The sequence below is a fragment of the Mauremys reevesii genome, linkage group 23 (assembly GCF_016161935.1).
Source record: "Mauremys reevesii isolate NIE-2019 linkage group 23, ASM1616193v1, whole genome shotgun sequence".
Classification (NCBI taxonomy): domain Eukaryota; kingdom Metazoa; phylum Chordata; order Testudines; family Geoemydidae; genus Mauremys; species Mauremys reevesii.
In genome coordinates, this window is record NC_052645.1 from 16342291 (window position 1) to 16362229 (window position 19939).

Sequence of the window (19939 nt, forward strand, 5' to 3'; positions counted from 1 at the left end):
AGCTCGGTAATGAGCTGCGCTGATCTCCTTTTGTCTACGGTCCTGCTGCTGAACGTGGGAACGAGCTTCTCACAAATCCACTTCTCTTCTAGAGACACGGGGAACTCCAAGAGCTCGCGTTCCTCGAATACACCCTACTGCAGGCAAAGGGGTGGCAGACCCCTATAGTGATGGATAAGAGCAGGTCAGTAGTGGTCAGAGACATTTTTCATGATTTAGTGACTCGAGCTAGCCATTTAAAAGCCATTTTGAGCCAGTAGATGCTTAGCCCCCTAGGTAGGGAACAGTATGAGAAGCCAGATTTCTGTTCTCTTCTTAGCCTTGGTGGGAATCTTACCCAGCCTGGCTCCAAACAGCACAAAAGAAAACACCGGGAGTGGGCAGCAAAATGAGGGTTTCACCTCAGAGCCCTCACTGATTTCTCCATGTGGCTGGTGTGTACGTTTACACACACTCCCTAGCCAGACAAAGGAACAATAGTTATTTACACCTACACCCCCCCAACCTACAGCTAATTCCCCTTAATCTTTCCCTGTAGTCTCTATTGAACCGAGCCGAGCCGTGAGTGGGCTCTGCACAGTATCTGTTTCTGCTGTTCTCCAGAGCGGCTAATCCCGGGGTGGCTCGGATCACTCGACCAATCCCCAGCGATTTAGCAGGAGTGATTATAAATTACTCTCCAGGAGCATAGGCTAGACTAGATTATGGATCTGATTACAAGAGAAGTGCGTTTCATGGCTTCTGCTCCATCCATAATGAAGAGTAACCCTAGAAAACCATCTTGCCAATGACTCTACGGTTGAACCCAGATAATGATGCTTAAAGAAGGCCCAGGAATAAATGAGCATGGAGGGTAAATTTCCTTCTTACCCAGAAGAGGGGCCCTCCAGGGCAGGTTGGGATGCACTTTGTGGAACAGGGAGCGGATGGATGCAGGACTGAATGAACAAGGGTGCTGAAATAACCCAACCTATCTCTCTAGCGCATTGAAATAGAAAGCAGGGCGTGAGACAGATTCCCGTGTATATCCTGGGACTAACCTCATTAGCCATGGGATCGCCATGTAGACGACAGTAATTGAACTAGCGTTCAAAGCAGTAACACAATATCCATCCTTGGGCTGATACTCCTAGGAGTGAGTGGGCTGCAAATTGTTCCAACCGCTGGTGACTAACATTTTCTTTTGCCATTACGTCATTACTTGTGAGTGAGTAAATCATGAGTGAGCTCTGCAGATGGACCCAAAAAAGTGGCAAGGGAGCCTTTATATGACAGCACACCCTCCTTTATTCTGTTTATGACATGCCTTTTCTATACAGCCTGGTTTGGAGAGTTTTAAAAGTTTGGTGCACTATTTTTCATATCCTTCTGCATATAAATCCGAGTGCTTCAGTATCATGAGTCTAAGTGCCCCAGCCTGAGAGAGAGAGAGAGAATGTATAACTAGAAACCCCATTAAAAGAGCTTTTCTGTAAATCATGTCATGCTTTTAAGGGCCAATACCTCACAATTTATCATGGCTAGAAACAAATACTATATCCCGTTGGAGAGTGGGGAATCCCAGCCCCTCTCTGTTGGAATGAAGCCCTGGGTCCTCGTCTTAATGGTTCATGGGATACCAAATCTTAAATCTGTTCAGTCCTGAATGGAGCTGGTTGGGAATTTTTTCATAAAATGGTTTTTCATCAGAAAAGGCCAAATCATCAAAAATGGAGCTTTTTGCGGGTCAGTTTCAATGTATTGTTCTACTAAAAAAAGGTGGGGGGGGTTTAATTGTGTTGACATGTTTCATTTTGACAGTTTTAGAATGAAGAAGTCTGGCTTTCCAGTTTGAAACAGCTTATTGGTTTCAAATTTAAGCTAAAACATAGTTTTAAAAAAAAAGGTGTGAAAACTGAAAACACACCAGTTCAAAATTTTTGAGGCAAAACAGTTCGATGGACCCAAACCATTTTTTCTCCCAGTGAACAAAAAAGTGTGTGATTTTGACTGTAGGTCCCAACTCAGGATGGGAACAGTTTTCAAAATATCAAAAACTTCCACGAGGCGGGAAAATAATCCCCCACCCAGCTCTATGGAATGCGACACTGATCTGAGATGTAGGGTGGGTAATTCTGGGGGAAAGGCCCCATTTGCAGGGAAGAAATTAGTTGGCAGGTTCCTTTGCTTTAAGAGCAGCTGCTTGGAAACTGCTCAATTATTTGAGAGGTCAGAATACACAGAGGTAGGGGGCAGAGTGCAGGTGAGGGGGCCAAGGAGAGATGAAAAAGCCATTTGTCACAGGGGCCTGTGATTTTTCACAAGAGGATACAAAAGGGTAGGCTAGGCTAGGCTCTTAATGCCCAGTGATGGCAATGGAAAGTAGGAACCTACATACTGCTGAGCAGGGCCGGTGCAAGGATGTTTCGCGCCCTAGGCGAAACTTCCACCTTGCGCTCCCCCCCGTGCCCCCGCCCTGAGGCGCCCTCCCCCACGGCAGCTCCCCGCCTCCGCCCTGAGGTGCCCCCCTTGCGGCAGCTCCCCACCTCCCACCCTCCGCCCTGAGGCACCCCCCCTGCCCCAGCTCACCCCTGCTCCGCGCATGAGCACGAGCACAAGCACCCCGAGCAGGCTGTGGCTGCTTCACTTCTCCTGCCTCCCAGGCTTGCGGCACCTAAGCTGATGGGCACCGCAAGCCTGGGAGGCGGGAGAAGTGAAGCAGCCATGGCGTGCTGGGTGCTTGTGATCGTGCTCATGCGCGGAGCAGGGGTGAGCTGGGGCGGGGAGTTCCCTGTGTGCCGCTCCCTCCTTACTTGCTGCAGGCGGCCCTCCCCGTGCCCCCCTGCCCCAGCTCCCTCCACCTAAATGCCAGCGGCGACCAGGGCGGCCAAAGATCCAGCTGCTGCGGTCGCTGCCGAAGAAAATGGCGCCCCCCCAAATCCCAGCACCCTAGGCGACCGCCTAGGTCGCCTAAATGGTTGCACCAGCCCTGCTTCTGAGGATCTGGTCCCCGGTGTCACAAAGGAAGAGCCACAAGTCAAGGCCCAGGGAGAGCCGGCTGGGAACGATCCCTGACCTGAATTGCAGGTAGGTGGGGTTAGGAGTGTCTCTGCTGGGGCACTGGGCACCTGACCTGAGGGAGGGCTGGGTGATTCCCTGCTCTGTTCATTGCCTCTGGGGCACCTGGCACTGGCCACTGTGGGAAGACAGGACACTGGGCTGGGCGGATCTTTGCTCTGACCCAGGGTGGCGGTTCTAATGACCCGATCAGGGCTGAAAGCACCGGCCCAGCCTCTGCCCATTGACTGATCCACGCAGCCCTTTGAAAACAGCCCAGCGCTGAGGCCAAGCTGGTTTGCATCTGAATCCCAGGGCTCTGGCCCCGCTGGAGCCCCGCCGGCGGCTCTGCGTGTGGGGCGGGATGTTGATTTTTCCCTGCAACAAGCCAGGGCTTTATCAGGCCCATCGCTTTCCCACGGTTTTCTGTTGCCAGTGAGGTCACTGGCCCCTTTAAACCGCGCCGGGGACCAATCACCGAGGCGAGGAGGGGGGCGCCCGGGTCGGTTCACACGGGCTGCTCCTGGGCCGGGAAGGCGGGGGCGGGGAGGGGAGTGGGAACCTGGGAAAGCCGGAGCAGCCGAGCGATCCCTCACTCCGAGCAGACGGAGACGGGGCTGGAGGGAGCGGGCGGAGGAGCTGCCCGCAGGCGTCGGGGGGCGATTTCCTCTTCCCAGCCCGGAGGAAGGGGGGGTCTCTTCCCTTCCTAGAGCCAGAAGGGGAGCAGGGCCGCGGAGACAGGAGCGATCGCACCGCGCCCGGCCACGGTGGGACAGCTCCCAACCCCCCCTCCCACGACCCCCATAGACCCCCCACGAGTGCGGGGAGGGTGCGGGACAGACTCCCCCCCTACACGTGCGGGGGAGCCTCTAACCCCCCCCCCCCCTACGCCCCCGATCGCCCTCACGTGCGGGGAAGGTGCGGGACAACCCCCCCCCCCATAGACCCCCGCTCGCCCCCACGTGCGGAACAGCCTCCCCCCCATACAGCCCCAGGTGCGGGGAGGGTGCAGAGGAGGCTGCTTGCCCGCCGCTGTCTCGGAGGATGAAGAGACTGAGCGAGGAGACCTGGTCGGGCTCCGAGTCGGACGGGACCATAGACGTGGGCAAAGAGGAGGGATACAGGTAAGGGGGCCGTGCGGGGTGGGGGGGCAGTGCGGGGTGGGGGTCAGGGCGCACTGGGGCAGGGGAGGCTGGAGCAATTTGCGCGGGGGCTGAGAGCCCTTGAACCAAACTGTGAACCCTGGATCTGATGGAAGCTACTGGGGGGGGGGGCAGCCACACCCCTAGTTCCAGCACCTTTGCACCGGGGGAGCTGGGTTTAGAGCCCAGCAGGGTCCTTCCAGCAGCTCCAGAGCCAGGCACTGGGAGCTCCCCTCTCAGCCATGCCACCCACTTGGGGCCATGGGGTGAACCCCTGCTGCAAATTTGGGCTAATCCCAGAATGGGTGAGAATGATTGGGGCCGGGCTCTGGGGCTGGAAAGGGCTAATGACCAGGGTTAATCCTCACCATAAACCTCACAGCTGAAAAGCAAAGGGACAGAAACTCAGCCCAGCCCCCGGCGAAGGGATAGTGAACTGCCAGCCTTGGAGGAAATGCCAAACTGGCTAATGCAGCTGGTTTCCCGCTCTCCCATCATGGCTAAAGGAAAGGAATAATCGAACCTTCTGTAACTGGAGCTCCTAGCGCCCAAGAGGCAGCTAGGTATGTTCCCCTAATGCAAGTGCGAGTCTCTATCCTCTGCGGCGCTGTTTATCTGAAACTTCCCAAAGAATTTTGGGTGAGTGACAAATATCAGGGGGCAGCCGTGTTAGTCTGTAGCCACAAAAACAACAAGGAGGCCGGTGGTACCTTAAAGATGAACAGATTTATTTGGCCATAAGCTTTCGTGGGTAAAACACCCACAAATCTGTTAGTCGTTAAGGTGCCACTGGACTGTTTTTGGCTGAGTGAGTTTGTCCTGTACTAGCTACGCTGTCGGTGGATTCATAATGCACCCATTGCCCCGTTATGCCAAGGTTCATTTGCTCTTTATTGAATGGGGGAGGGTTTGTGGTTTTCCCGTGTAAGAGTTTTTTACACTGTACAAACGAAATAATGTTAGCAATGGACATTACCCGTCCAGTTAGCCGAGTTTCAGCTTCTGGGCTCCTGTCAGGCTCGAGCACTCTGCAGCTTGGTAAGAGGGTTAAAGGGAAGCAGCTGGCCCCATGCGATTTCCCCTCTACGGTGCTATTTTCATTCTTTGCAAGGTCCCCGATCACTGCAGTTCTGTATGTTGAGGGAGTCTTGCTGCTGCTGTTCCCATGCTGTGTCCTCTGTTTGCCAGTAGCCCAGGCACTGTCAGTGCAGACACAGACAGAGGAGGAATGTATGAAGAACTCTTGTTTTCTTCTCTATCCTGTCTGTTGGTTGCTTCTGGACACTCATGTCTACTGCCCAGTATCCCCCAGTGCACCCGGAGAAATAAGCCCTTCCCTGCTTGATATCCTGAATACAGAAATCACCTGTGGCCTCCTTCTGTGCGCATCTCTTGCTAGGTGCCTCAGCAGGACATGCTCAGGCTTTCACAGAATTAGGCCCTAGAGAACATTAGTACTTGCTGATATTAGCACTCAGTGTTACACTGCACCAACTTACCCAACACATAATACACCGTGGCCTTATACAAACACATAGCACACATGCATACAGCAGTAATACAACCCTGGAGTGTATCTGTATATAATCCACCCTCCCAACGCACATGTAATATATCACATCACAGCACAATACCCCATTCTGTCTAACACACACTGATGGACAGTATGTAGGAGAACCGTCTCAATCATTTATGTCAGTGAACAACCATAGAGATGGGTTTGATCTCTGTTGCAACTGAAAATATGTATTTCCAAAGCAAGATGTAAAACATAACATTATGGTTGCTATATTATTTATCATACTATGGGTGGTGTGTAGGGGCCCCATTGTGTTTGTACAGCACCTAGCACGTAATGAAAAGACAGTTCCTGCCCTGAAGAGTTTACAACCTAAGTAATGTGCTAATGTAAGAAAAGTAACAGGCAAAGAGAAACTCCTCCAAGTAGGGAGTGTTGGCTAGAGCTTGGAGTAATTTGGGACAGTAAATTGGGAGTTTGTGATTTAATTCCCAGCTCCACCGCTGATTTGCTGTGTGACTTTGGGGATAAGCTGCTGGGGTTGTGAAGCATAATTAACTCATGTTTGTAAATGGCAGAGATCCTCAGCTGAGCCTTGGTACAGATGCGAAAATGATTATTTTTGTTTATTAAAAAGCCAGCTGAATAACGCCACAAATGACAAAGCCAGACAACAAGAAATTTAACAATCATAGTTCTCCGGGAACTTAGACCAAATGTCCTTAAATTCCTCATATGTGTCAGTCGAATGGAAGAAACCCTTTTGAAGTAAGCCAGATCCATCCGTCCAGCAAAGAGCAATGCATTCAAACAAAATGGGACTTTCTATTTTCCTACAAATGGACGGTCATTGTATTCAAACTGACTGTTAGTGAGTTCTATTGGACACATACACTACACACCCATACTGCACATCAAATCACATCCCTGTACCATATAGACTCACATAATCCCACATACAACAGTACAAATAATAGTAAATATTCCTTGCTGTGAGCACATGCACACGCTCTCCCCTGTACACCTTCTCACCATGCACACACACAAACACAGTAGACACATACACACAGGGAAAACACACAGCAGGTGTGGAAAAGCTACAAATATACGGGGTATATAAGACATACTCAAGGTAAGAATTTGTCATTGTGGGAGATTTATGTGAAACACTGCTGCTCATACCGAGAGATCAACAAATCCATGTTCAGTAGCCTTTTGACGACATTCATTGTGTTAATCAATAACATGTAACAGATGCACCATGTGGAGGTTGCCATCTTGCCCCGGCTCACTAATCTGGACTTGGTTATTTGAATGTTGCTAATCACATCTCTTGCCATATGGAAGAAGAAGAATTATAGTGAAACAACTTCTAGAAACCCCTTACCTTGTGCCTAACAAAAGGTACTTTTAATGTACCATGCTCATTCTAGGGTTTGCCCTGCTGTGCAGCACACACTCTGCCTACAGAGACTTATTTAACGGGTTCTGCTATTAAAATGCTCTGTCAAAGTGAAAAATATTGCGGTTTGGCGGAGTGAACCCAACCCCCTTTCCAGACTTATAATTCTTATTTGCTCTTCAGGTCCCTCGGGACGTCTTTACTGGAGAATGTTATAAACTGTGTTTAGATTTTATCATCTTTGCTTCAAATTTCTCAAGAGGCAGAAACAGTCCAGCAGTTGGTCAGTTTCAGGAGCTGCGGTTGAGAGGAAAGTCTCCCAAGGACCAGGGGAAATCATTCAAGCAGAGGACTTTTGTAGCTTCTCTCGGTCAAACATACACATGGGTTCCACGTCCGTGAAGTCCCCCATCTTCTAATTGGCTGTCCCTATAAAGGAGGTCCTTCCTTTGAAATCCAAACGTCCCTATGTTCCCATGCAAAGCTGCTCTTATCCTGCATTCATTCTCCTGCATTAGACAGCAGAATGGTGACTCTGAGATGAGGAAAATGTGGTTTATATGAAAGATTTGACCTCCCCTCGTATTGTGCTTCCTGCACCGTTACTTTGGGTCTTTTGTCTCACCTTTGGGTCCTGGCAGATGAAAGGGCTGAAGAGCATTCTCCCCCAGCTTTTCCCTTTCTAGATCTCATTTTCCTTGTGACATCCGGTTGGGGAGGACAGAATAGCAGTGTCTTCAGGGACTGTCTATTGGCAGGCAATGATCACTGCGCGGAGTAATATAACAAGAGGCATTTCCCACCTACTTCCGCCTTCACAGCTGAGCTCCATCTCCACGGTGCTCCAGTCCCTCTAATTATGGGGAGCAACTGGTTTTGTCCATTTAGAAGTTTACCTTTCAGCTGTTTGCTGTGTAACCAGATACTGCCCTGGGGAATCTGGGATAACTTTATGTCTGTTGCAAGAGAAGCAAACATGCAGCTGCAAGAAGTGTTCTTCTCAGGGAAAGAATTATCCAGGAACGCCCTGATCAACCACAGAAATGCTGTCCCCAGGCCTGATCCTGAGGCATGAGTTCCCTGACTTCCTACTTACGTCAGTGGCAGTTGTGGGTCCATTATCACAATGACGGTATCAAGTGCTGCGGGTTTATAAAAGATCTGAAATCCTCATGAACAGAGTAAAACGGGGACTCTAAAAATCAGATCTTTGCTTTTTCAACAAGTCAGGAAGACGCTGGCTATTCTGATCCCAAAAGACGATTATGCCTCCTAGCCTGCCAGAAATCTCTCACAATCTGATGGGCATTTTCAGGGAGGAGAGATCCTAAGACCTGCCCAGCTCCCCCTGCCACCTCCCGCTTTACTTAGCTCTAAGTAGACTGTGCTTAAAATGGTACAAAAATCTCAAAACTCCCTTGCACATGGGAAATCACATGTGGTGAGTGGGTGTAAAGTCTGTGTGTGTGGTGAACAAATAGACAGCATCTGAAACACCTCCCCCCCCCTCCCTTTTTTTCCCTTCTTCTTTCTATACAGCCAAGTATCCAGGGCTGTTTCTCCCACCACCACATCTCAGATTCAAGCCAGGAAGAAGCGGAGAGGGGTGAGTAGCATTTATGCTACGAAATCTAACAGCCATATTGTGCCCGTCAGTGGCACGCACAGATTGAGGACATGTGAATGCTGTTAGGTTTTTAATGCCCATTACTGAGTAAGCTATATTTCAGCAAAGAAATGGGCCGTTTTAACCCTTCTGTCTCATGGATCTGTGTTGTTAACGAGGGTGAGCTCCATATCCCAAGGGGGAAGCAGTGTTAGAACAGTATAGGAAAGACGATCCTGGGCTGCTGGCTTCTTTTTCCAACGCTACAACACCAGGGATGGGCTCTTCTGGGGGCTGGAGAGGCTCCAGGCATAACTTAGCTTTGGTGGCCTGTCTAAGTCACAGCATCCTCCCTGAGCTGCCCCCTGGACCACCGCACTGGCTGGAATCTCCGTAGGGCTGCATGATGCTGCCCTATATCGAGCGTGTCCCCTGTGATGGACCTTGTGACGGGGTCCTCTGAAGGTAGCCCAACAACCGTTCTCCACCCTGCCTTCACTGGGGAACTCGTCCTCAGCGGCAACTGGGGCTTGTCATGTTGGGCCCTTTTATCCACCCTGCAGGGGTTGGGCTCCCACCCCAAGTGTTGTTGGGCAAGTCATTTAACACCCCCCCCCGTGCCTCAGTTTCTCCATTGGTAACACTGATTTATTTCATTTGATTAAAATCTAAAACTGTAGATATTAAAGGGGATATTAAAAATGAGGGACAATCTTACCCCATGGAGGGCTATGAGGCTCCATTAACCAATGCTTGTTAAAGAATCTGAGATCCCTAGATGGAAGGCATTCTAGAAATGGGAAGGAGAAGTCTAAAAAAGATTAGGGGCTACGGGGCCCAGCTACGCTCCTCTGAATGGAATTCTTTCGTAGATCATTGAGAAGCGGCGCCGGGACCGTATTAACAGCAGCCTGTCTGAACTGAGGCGTTTAGTCCCTACTGCCTTTGAGAAGCAGGTACGTGCAGAATGTTAGACGTGACCATTTCCTACCGTTTTAAGAAAGGCAATGGTGTCCCTCGCCCCTGTTTGCCAGAAGCTGGGAATGGGTGACAGAGGATGGATCACTTGCTGATTTCCTGTTCTGTTCATTCCCTCTGGGGCACCTGGCACTGGCCACTGTCGGAAGACAGGATACTGGGCTAGATGGACCCTTGGTCTGACCCACTAGGGATGTTCTTATGTTAAAGGAAAGACCTTCTGGTGCTTATGAACAAACATACATAGAGGGGTCGTATCAGCAGAGTAAATTACCTTCAGGCAGTCCAAAGCAGGGTTGTGGTTCAATGGTTGGGGGCTATCTTGCTTTTACAGCAATTCCACATTAGGCATTAATTTAATTAGCTCCCATTAGCTGAGCAGGGTTTGGACAGTGGTCAGTGCTTGGATGGAAAATCTGAAGAGCACCAGCTGGTGCTGTAGAAAGAGATGCTGGAGATGGAGTAGGGAGCATTCTTCTCTCTGTCGTCAATGCTGCCCTAATGCTGAAGCAGTTGCTGTCTTTTGTATGAGATCTAAAAACAAGGTCCTGCCCATTCACTGTGAAAAGATCTCCTGAAATCCAAGCCACGTGTCCGGCATATGTGATCGTTGCTTCTTTTTGTCCCCTGTTTGTCTAAAGGTCCCAAACCTCTCAGGGTACTTTTCCCAGTTGGGGTGTTAAATCCAAGAGTCATGCTCAAATTGTAACTTGGGTAATGCCATTCTGTTTTCCTAAATTCCTTCTGCAACTACATTTGGAGATATTATTCTTCATTGGCCCAGCTTAAAAGTGTAACGCAATGTCAATGGCGCACAACGACTGCTGAATTCCACCCCAGAGGTGGCTGCATTTCACTGATGGGTAATTGTTAACTACAGTCTGTAGATCCTTTTAGGATTCTTCAAGATTGAAAACCTTATAAACGCTCTAAATTATTATCACCCCAGAGGATAAGTAGGTGGTAAAATAGGGTGGTAATCAATCTTCCAGGAAATCTTATGGAGGATAAAAGACATTTTGCAGCAGCAGGGATGAATGGAAATGGGGATTTTCAGTTTGCTTCACAGTATCTTTTGAGGGGAGATCCATTTTCCTTACCACTTGATTCGAGATGAGTCTGAATCCAAACCCTGAATCTGTTCATCTGCCCATTTCTGGAAAGTTCAGGCCCCCTTGAAGCTGTCTCCCTTAATGAGATGGAAACCTAGATTTTAAAATGGTGGATTGATAGTCTCTTTTTCTCTGCCCCTCCCTGCTTTCAATACACAGGGCTCCTCCAAGCTGGAGAAGGCAGAGATCCTGCAAATGACAGTGGACCATTTAAAAATGCTTCATGCCACTGGAGGAACAGGTGAGAACTGCTTCTGTAAACGTGTATATTGAGGGTGAAATCTTGGCTGTATTGAAAGCAACGGCAAACCTCCCACTGACCCCCAGGGGGACAGGATTTCTTCTGAGGGGAGGAAAATTCACCCTTAGCTCCGAGAGCAGCGTCCCGTTGTTTACTCCAGAAATCATTAATACTAAGGTTATAGAAAATATTTGTGTTTGCTTTTGAAAGGAAGCGGCTCTCCCATGGGGAAGCTTTCCACTTCCTGTGCTACTATTTGTGCTCCTGCATATGGGTCAGGATCTCACATTTAGGCCTTGGCAGACTGAGGTGTGCCACACGGTGTGTCCTGTGTAACCACAGAAAAGGCAGCCAACTCCCAGAACAGCAACAGCTACGCACACAGACCCGGGCAAGGCTACACACTTAGTCATGCTCGCCAATGGACCTGGCTTCCAAACCCAAGTCTGCCTCCTCCGCATCCCATCGGGATATGTTTCCTGGCACTGCCTGGAGTCTGGTTAGTGACTCTGCATAGAAACATGACTCCCCCCTCCCCGCCAACTAACAGTTTGTAAAACCCAAGGGGATACACGTCCTCCGCAGGAGCAAAGTTTCCATTCTCCGCTTGCCCAGCGACTCTGGCGGGGATCTCAGTTTCAACACAGTAATCCTCTGACTCGGCTAAAACACAGTTCTGTCTCGCTGGGGAGATGGGACCAGACTGTGGACTTTAGCAGAGTTACATCATGGTCTAGGAACATTGTTTAAATACTCAGCATGGCTATGCTGCAAGGCTGAAACATAGTGTCAACAGGGTCCCCAAAATGTGAAGGGGTTCAGTACTTTGTCCACGCTGGTTGCGTTCTCTGGTTTATTGCCCATCCTCTCGGGAGTTCCAGGAAGGAAAGAGACCGAAGGAACAATTGGTAGTTTTATTGTACCTGTGATAGACCGAGGCCAGTTGGGTACAGCAGAAGGCAGATATACTGGCCACTGGATTAACAGGTTTCTGTTCCCTGACTGACCAGAGCAGGGGCTGCACCAGGCTAATGAGAACACCTGACTCTAATTAACCTGCAAAGAGTCAGGTAAGGCCATTAAGCTAATGTGACCACCTGACCTGAGTCTAATTAAGGCCCTGCTGATACTATAAAAAGGGCTCACTCCAGTCAGGCAGAGGAGAGCCAGGGAGCCAGAGGAGAGGAAGTGCGGCTGAAGGGCTGGTTAATGAAGACACCCTCAAACCGTCGGTAAGGGTGAAGAAGGGAGAAGCAGGAGAGCTGTGGGGAAGTGGCCCAGGGAAATGTAGCAACTCTGGCAGTGAAAGGTCGGCTGCCAACAGCTGCTGCCATTAGGGTCCCTGGGCCGGAACCCAGAGTAGAGGGTGGGCCCGGGTTCCTCCCAGCCCACCACTACAGGAACATCTCCTGGGAGGGGAAGTCAGGCCCCTGTCAGGACAGGAGGCTAAACTGTTCTGAAATAAGTCCCCAGGGACAACAGAGACTGTGGGAGTTCTCTCACCAACCTCCTTGCAGCCTATGATGAAAAGGGCTCAGTAGACTGTAACCCTAGCCCCAGAGAGAGAAGGGCTGCGTGGAGGGTCGCAGTGAGCCACTGAGGCTGGTGTAAACCGCCTAGGAGTGCAGGACCCATGGGGGCAAGGTCAGAGCTCTGCCACATACCTCACTGATTGTCTCCAAGATCCAAGGCTTTGGGCCCTCTAGAGACAATAGTCTTGGGTCTGAGACTGTCTTATGTCCTTCAGTTGGACATCTGGTTAAATAAAATCTGAGTAACAGAGTCAAACAATTGTCTCGAAACACAGGGAGGGGCTATTAAGCTGTCCATTGAGAAGTAGAAACCCCACAACCTGCTGTTCTAGGAATGGCCATCCCAGGAGACACCCAGAGTATTGCCTCCAGTAACAGCCAGTGACAGAATCCAAAGGAAATTACTTCCTGATCCCAGCTGGTGATCAGTTTATGCCCTGAACCAAGAACATTGATGGCCCTGATCATTTTATCCTAGCTAGAGTAACTGCAGATGCTAGTCTTATTCATGTAAAGTCACATTCTTTTTTCAAGCTTACTTGGCTATTTGCTTCAATAATATCATGGGGCGGCAAAGTCCTCAGGTTAAATACACAATTACATTAAAATGGGTAGTGCTATCAGATGCCTGTGCTCTTGGTGGACATGATGCTATATCTGTCTTTTTTTCACAGGGTTCTTAGATGCCCGCGCCCTGGCTGTGGATTACAGGAGTATCGGCTTCCGTGAATGCCTCACTGAAGTTGTCAGATACCTTGGTATCCTTGAGGGACCAAACGGTGCTGATCCTATCCGGCTACGACTCCTCTCCCACCTGAATAATTACGTTGCTGAAATGGAGCCTTCGCCCATAGCCACTTCCCTTCTGCCCTTTCAAATGTGGCCCTGGTCATTCCTCCACAATTCCACAGCCCCCGCCAACCAAGCACTAATACCCAGGAGGGAGGCTGTCCCGGGTCTAGCTGTCTTGACTGCTTCCCCCGTGGCTTATCCAAGCACCACCATGAGAAGAGCTCCCGTTCGCCGAATTCCTAGTGCCATCATGCCAGCCCGCCGAAACTTCCTTTCCAATAGGATGGCCTCTTCATCCCGGAGGGCTAGACCCACAGTGAGATCAACAATCCCAGGTGCCATGTCCAGTGTGCCATCACCGGGTGGTGCCCTGAGAGATGCCACCTCTAGAAGCAGCCAGATTGCAACGTTCCTGCTCTCCTCCACCTCTGCTGGAGTTCCCGTACCACCTGCTTCTTACACAGTTCCTCCTGCTTTGAATGCTTCTCCCCAGGGGCCAGGCAACAGAAGTGGGACTTCCAGACTCTGCCGCTCCTGGGCTACTGAAATTGGGGCTTTCTGATCCCTCCCTGACAAAATCCTAACGGAGACAAAAATCATCAGCAGCCATTGCTCAAAAAGCACGCCCCGATGAACTGCTTCTTTCCTGCTTTGCAGAAATAAAGGATCGATAAAGGATCCTCTCCTCACCTTGCCATCCCTTCTTATTCCTCACGTCATCTTCCCTCCCTCCCCATCACACTGTCTCCCTCGTTTCCATTTCAGGTTTGCAGATTTTGTATTGAACTGAATGTATTTGTCTGTGTACAACTCCACTGAAGGTTGTGGGTGAGGTTTATCCTAATTCAGATCTTTCCCTTCTCCAGCCCAGGCCCTGGTAGAGCTGAATGTTGCAGTTTGGAGAATGTAACCCAGCCTTGGCACTGATTTGACTTTGCTGGAGACCCAGAGCTCCCAAGCAGTGACACTTTCTACCACTTGTATGCGGTGTTGTTGTAGCCATGTAGGTCCCAGGATGTTAGCAAGTCAAGGTGTGGGAAGGAATATCTTTTATTGGACCAACTTCTGCTGGTGACCAAGAAAGCTTTCCAGCCTATACAGAGCTCCTCTTCAGGCCAGCCCTGACGACGAATTCTGTGTCAGCTCGAAAGCTTGTCTCTCTCACCAGCAGAAGTTGGTCCAATAAAACATATTCCCTCCCACACCTTGACTTTCCAACACTGACTTCCTCCCAGCTTCAGCATGTTGTTTGACATGGTCTAAGTGAGGTGAGACGTGCTGGCGAGTAATAGAGACGACCCACCACACGCACACAAACTGTCCTTTGATAACTGAACTCAACCCCCCTCAGGATTGCTGTGAACAGTCAGGACAGTTGGGAGGTTCCTCTCCGTTGGCCAACGGCATTCTCTTGATCTCTAAAAATGGAGAGCTTGACATTGTGTGTAACAGGCTCATTCAAAACACATAACCCTGAGGAATGAGTTGGATGAAAACGTAACGGTTCCCGATCTCCCTCTGAACTGACACACTGAGATACCCAGTACGCATTCCTGCTGCATAGAATTATCCCAGCACAGGCCTTCCTGTACGTAAGACCCCAATACTGTGTGCAGTCCACATTTTCATTTCCCGTGGCTCGGCCTTTACCTAAAACCAGGGCCTTCCCAAGTGTCACTGGTGTACTTGATTCATGGAAACATTTGCCTGATCCTGTGCTTAGATCAATGCTGTTATCAGAATGTTTTCAGGAGGGATTATCAGACATTACTATGCAAAATTCCTTTGCCAGCTGCTGTTTGGGATTCCCTACGTAGATAAGTCAGATGTCTGTGAGAGAGACAGATCTTCCTCATCCAGTGAAGCATTACAGAGTAAGGGAGCAGGTTTCCAAAGTGACACCTGTCATGGAGGGGAGGGCTTGGCAGCTGAAATACGAGGGAGAAGGATGCCCTTCCTTCTCTCTTCCCCTCTTCAGCCATCAATCCTCCCTCCCCATATGAAAATCCATTACCATAAAGGGAGGAGGGGAAGAAAGCATTCTTTACCCCAAGCTCCTCCTTTGTTTTTGCCAACTTCCAGATCCTTAATTAAAGTTTCTAGCCTGTTTCCCCCAGGCCCAGCTCTGCTCTTTTTCTTTATCGCCATGTTCTCTGCATGAACTTGATCCCAAACCCATTGAAGTCAATGGCAGTCTTTCCACTGACTTCTTGGGCTTTTGATCAGCCCCTATAATGTCCTCTGTCTCTTGAAAGCTTTCTCTGCCTTTGTCTCATCTCTGTGTGTTCCTATACAAATGCCAAGATGATGATGATTCTTTGTCTTCTGCTCACTCCGTACCTCTGAGTCTCCTCTCAATCCCTACCTCTCTAGGGCAGTGAGGAACAAGTATTCGGCGTTCTCAAGCTCTGCTCCTGTCTCACCTCTTCTTCGCTCTTGTGGTTTTCAAACTGTGACCTAGTGACTAGGGGAGTGAACTTCAACTCATGAGTTCTATTCCCAGCTCTGCTATATGACCTTTGGCAAGCCACTTCACTTTACCTCAGTTTCCCCAGCTGTAAAATAGGAACAGATGAAAAGATCTATATAAGAGCTAAGTATTAGTATTATTCTGTTCCTGCCGCAATCAGCTGAGAAGCGGCAGTAGTAAGCGAGTGCTCAGAAGTGGCCCAAACGGGTGTAGGAAGTGCTGATATACAAAAGAAGCGTAGGAAGGGCAGTTGGTATGAGCTGGTGACCAGAGGGCCATGGAGTCCATGAGAACCAGGACCTGTTTCCACAGCAGGGGTTGGCAGACTAGAACCATTCCTCTCAACCAAGACATCTGGCCGTCCTAGCCACAGGCTGTCTACTGCCCCAGTGCACTTCTCTTGGCATTATTATTTTCTATAACATATAAGAAGGCAGTGTACCTCCACTCAAATCAAAGCAAGACCCCTCTTCCCTGAAACGGTGCTTTTACTTTCTTGGATATATCAAGCTGGCATTGGTCCAGCTGAATACCCTCTAATCGCATCCATGTGCCCCTGGCCTGAGTCAGCGGTGCCATGCCATGAAGGGGAAAGCACAGAAAGGAACAAAGGGGGAACAGTGAACAGTGTCTTTTTAATGTAACAGACCCTCCCCATCCCAGACGTCAAGCCAGTGGTGTATTCAGCTGGTGGCTCAGACATTGATTCTGTGTGTGTGTGTGTGTGTGTGTGTGTGTGAAATGTATCTGGGTCAGACACACTTGTTTTCGAAGTGAGTCCCTCCCGATTGCTCTCAATACACATAAATGCTCCAGGCCCCTGCTACTTGTCCTCACTCATTTCCTGAGGGGGCAGAGTCAATCAGGGATGAAATACTCCTGTTCAGAGAAGTTCCCCACGGATTGATTGTTCCTGGAGCTAGTCTGTGCATTAGAGCTCCCACAATGAGCAGCCTCCCCTCACTTTGCACTGTGCAGAGCTGTTAACTTTGTGAGCTGTCAGGCATCCAGCAAAAGGTGTCAAATAAGTCTTCCAAACCCATGTCATGGTTGTGAAATGTGCTGTTGTGCCACAGTCTGTTTTGCTGGAGATGTCACATGAGATCCCTTTGCAACTGTTCAGTCAGCTTTGGACTTGAAGATGATACCAAATTACTGAACATAGTTAAGTTTTGCCACCTCACTTTACCAGATCATTTATGAATATGATGAACAGCACAGGTCCCAGTACAGATCCTGGGGGATACCACTATTTACCTCTCTCCATTGTGAAAACTGACTATTCCTACACCTTGCCTTCTACCCCAGTTACTGATCCATGAGAGGCCCTTCCCTCTTACCCCATGACAGTTTACTTTGCTTGAGAGCCTTTGGTGAGGGACCTCGTTAAAGGCTTTCTGAAAATCTAAGTACGCTATATCCACTGGATCACCCTTGTCCACATGTCTGTTGATCCCCCTCAAGGAATTCTAGTAGATTGGTGAGGCATGGTTTCCCTTTACAAAAACCATGATGGCTCTTCCTCAACAAATCATGTTCATCTATGTGTCTGTTCTTTGCAATAGTTTCAACCAATTTGCCAGGAAATGAAGTTAGGCTTACTGGCCTGTAATTGCTGGGATAGCCTCTGGAGCCTTTTTAAAAAAATGGTGTCACATTAGCTATCCTCCAATCATCTGGCAGAAGCTGATTTAAATAATAGGTTACATACCACAGACAAGGTGGGTGAGATATCTTTTATTGGACCAACTTCTGTTGGTGGAAGAGACAAACTTTTGAGCTTCGACAGAGCTCTTCCTCAGGACTGGGCAAGAGGAGACATTTGTTATACCGCAGATGCTCTGATTAGGGTTGCCAATTTTTGTTGGAGGTATTCCTGAAGGTTTCATCACATGACATAATCTTTAATTAAAGATTCATCTTTAATTCCTGGAGACTCCAGGACAATCCTGGAGGGTTGGCAATCCTAGCTCTGATTGTAAGGAGTAACTACATTCCATCTACCAAAGTTTCCGTGTGTGAATAATTTTGCCAACCTATGTTCTCCTGTTGTTTTAAATGGATGAAGTGATCCTCCCCATCTCCTGTCCTTTCTTCCAAACAAATGCAGGAAGAAGCGCTTCTGCTTTCAATATGATCCAGGTCTGCCCCCTAATGGTAAAGCCAAAGAGTTAATGAGAAATCCTAACCCAGGCTCAGAGGATACAATAAGACGCAGGAGTCTACGGCTACCACTGATGAAATGTGACCTTCCAGCATCCAACTGAAAACTCATATTAAAAAAATAGCCTACCTCTTACCATAGTGTGCAGTGCCAGCACATAATGAATTACTTTTCAGAATCATGACAAATAAGTGGCCTTGGAAGACCACAGGGCAAATGGTCTTGCACTGACCTGCCATCATTAGGAGCATACTCAGAGAATAAAGAATATTAAAAGAACATCATCAGCAACCTTTGCTCCAGCCACCTCTGAAGGCCTGAAGAGTGCAGGTAGAGAAAGCTCTTTGGGATCCAGGCCCCACAGTCAGAGGGAGCCTGGATGCATCTGGAATCAGCCAGAGCAGTAGGATCCATTTGACTCACTAACTTGTGGTCTAACCTTCAAGTATAAGGACTCAGCATGTGGGAGTCGTGACTCCAACTTCATGGAAGGGGACACAAAGTTGTAATGAACATGCATCTAGAATAATCTTGATCTACTCAAGCACAGGGATCTGGAGGGTCAAACAGCTAAAGCAAATGCTGCATTCAGAATGGTTTCCAAGGTACCAGCACCACCGCAGCGCCAGTTTTTGAGGCAGTCTGGGCCATTAAAACCTGTATTCTTTCAAGAAAGTGTAATCAGGAGCACTAAACTCTGGGCTAAATTTTTCAAATAGAAATTGCAGGTTGACAGTGTTCTGATCCAGAGCAGGCAGGTGGGCAGAGTGAACATAACAGCACGTGGAAAGGAAACAGAAACAATAACAACACTGCGTCAGGCTTTGCTACCCATTCCCAGGTGTCACCAGAGTCCAATGATCTTGTGAGGCGTTGGGAGGACATGAGCTCAGAAGCAGAAAATGCCAGAGGGCTGGAAATATTTACAAAAAATATTGTCAAACAAGATACTTTGTTATATCCATTGTTTCCTTTTATTCTTCCCCTGTAAATTATTTACCATAGTGGAAGGATAGTTTACCAATAAATTGAAATAATCATTGGTTTTATCTAGAATTAAAGAAAATTAAATGTATAACTGAAAAGCCATATTATAACCGCAACAAGACCCTGAAGGATATGTTAGGTTCTCTTGCACATAATTAATGCCCTGATGTGTCTTACTCTTATACTAAAGAGTCTGGGTAATTATAGATCACCACAGCATTGATTCTAGTGAGTCTGGTGTTGGAACATGTTCCAGCAGTTTTCTTCACCATTCATTGTTCAACCATCACCCTTTTACTCACCTTGTGAATGGAGAATGACAACTGACTTCCACAGGGAGATGTTGATGAGCATTGGTCCTGCTCCAGGGCAACACAGGATGTGAACTGGCGTTTTCTTCAGGAACTAGCCTTTGTTCAAGGAAAAATGATGTTCTAAATACTAGGAGGCAGATTGCTATGGGAATAAGTCCAGCTACAGTCACTCCTGATCTAAGTGCTGGGGGTATCTCCAAAACCATAGCTAAGAGGCACGCACTTCCAGGACAGTGCAAGAGCGTAGTCAGGCGCACACCCTGTCTTCAGGTGCATTTCACTGTCTGCTTTTCTTTCTCTGCTCCCCCTTTCTTCCTGATTCAGTTGGTTTCCTCCTTTATTCTCTCTCTTTTTCACCTCAGTTTCAATCCCAGGACATTGTTCCTCTCCTGTGTTTCACCAGCTGCCTCGTAACCCTCAGTTCACTAATTGTCACAGCACCACCAAACATCTTGATTCCAGTCCCTTCATGGACTGAAGAGAGGCCCTCACCCCAGTCCTCCTGTGCACTATTTTCAGAGGAGAGGACAAGACTCTCTCTCAGGTGCCATTAAAAATAATCACCCTATACTGACCCATACTCATGTCCTTATGACCCATTCCCAACTGCCCCTTCCAATGGCCCAACCCCAACTGCCATGGAA

At 48.7% G+C, this 19939-nt stretch overlaps 1 protein-coding gene and 1 long non-coding RNA gene across 3 annotated transcripts; one reads left to right on the forward strand and one right to left on the reverse strand.

Annotated features, from left to right (window-relative positions):
* Positions 1 to 65: 65 nt before the first annotated feature.
* On the forward strand, positions 66 to 14036 carry HEYL (hes related family bHLH transcription factor with YRPW motif like). 2 transcript variants are annotated; one of them, XM_039511134.1, is made up of 5 exons: positions 66 to 184; positions 8639 to 8705; positions 9578 to 9661; positions 10955 to 11036; positions 13243 to 14036. In XM_039511134.1, the coding sequence occupies exons 1-5, from the start codon at positions 171 to 173 to the stop codon at positions 13920 to 13922; spliced, it is 927 nt and encodes a 308-aa protein (XP_039367068.1). In that variant the 5' UTR covers positions 66 to 170; the 3' UTR covers positions 13923 to 14036. The 2 variants fall into 2 exon arrangements, with proteins under 2 accessions (XP_039367068.1, XP_039367067.1); XM_039511133.1 differs by lacking the exon at positions 66 to 184 and adding an exon at positions 3986 to 4160.
* LOC120389015 lies at positions 1282 to 19908 on the reverse strand. The gene is made up of 3 exons (XR_005590711.1): positions 19284 to 19908; positions 5155 to 5377; positions 1282 to 1417 (listed from the first exon to the last, which is right to left on the reverse strand). It is a non-coding gene; the product is annotated as an uncharacterized LOC120389015 (long non-coding RNA).
* Between the last annotated feature and the right edge of the window lie 31 nt (positions 19909 to 19939).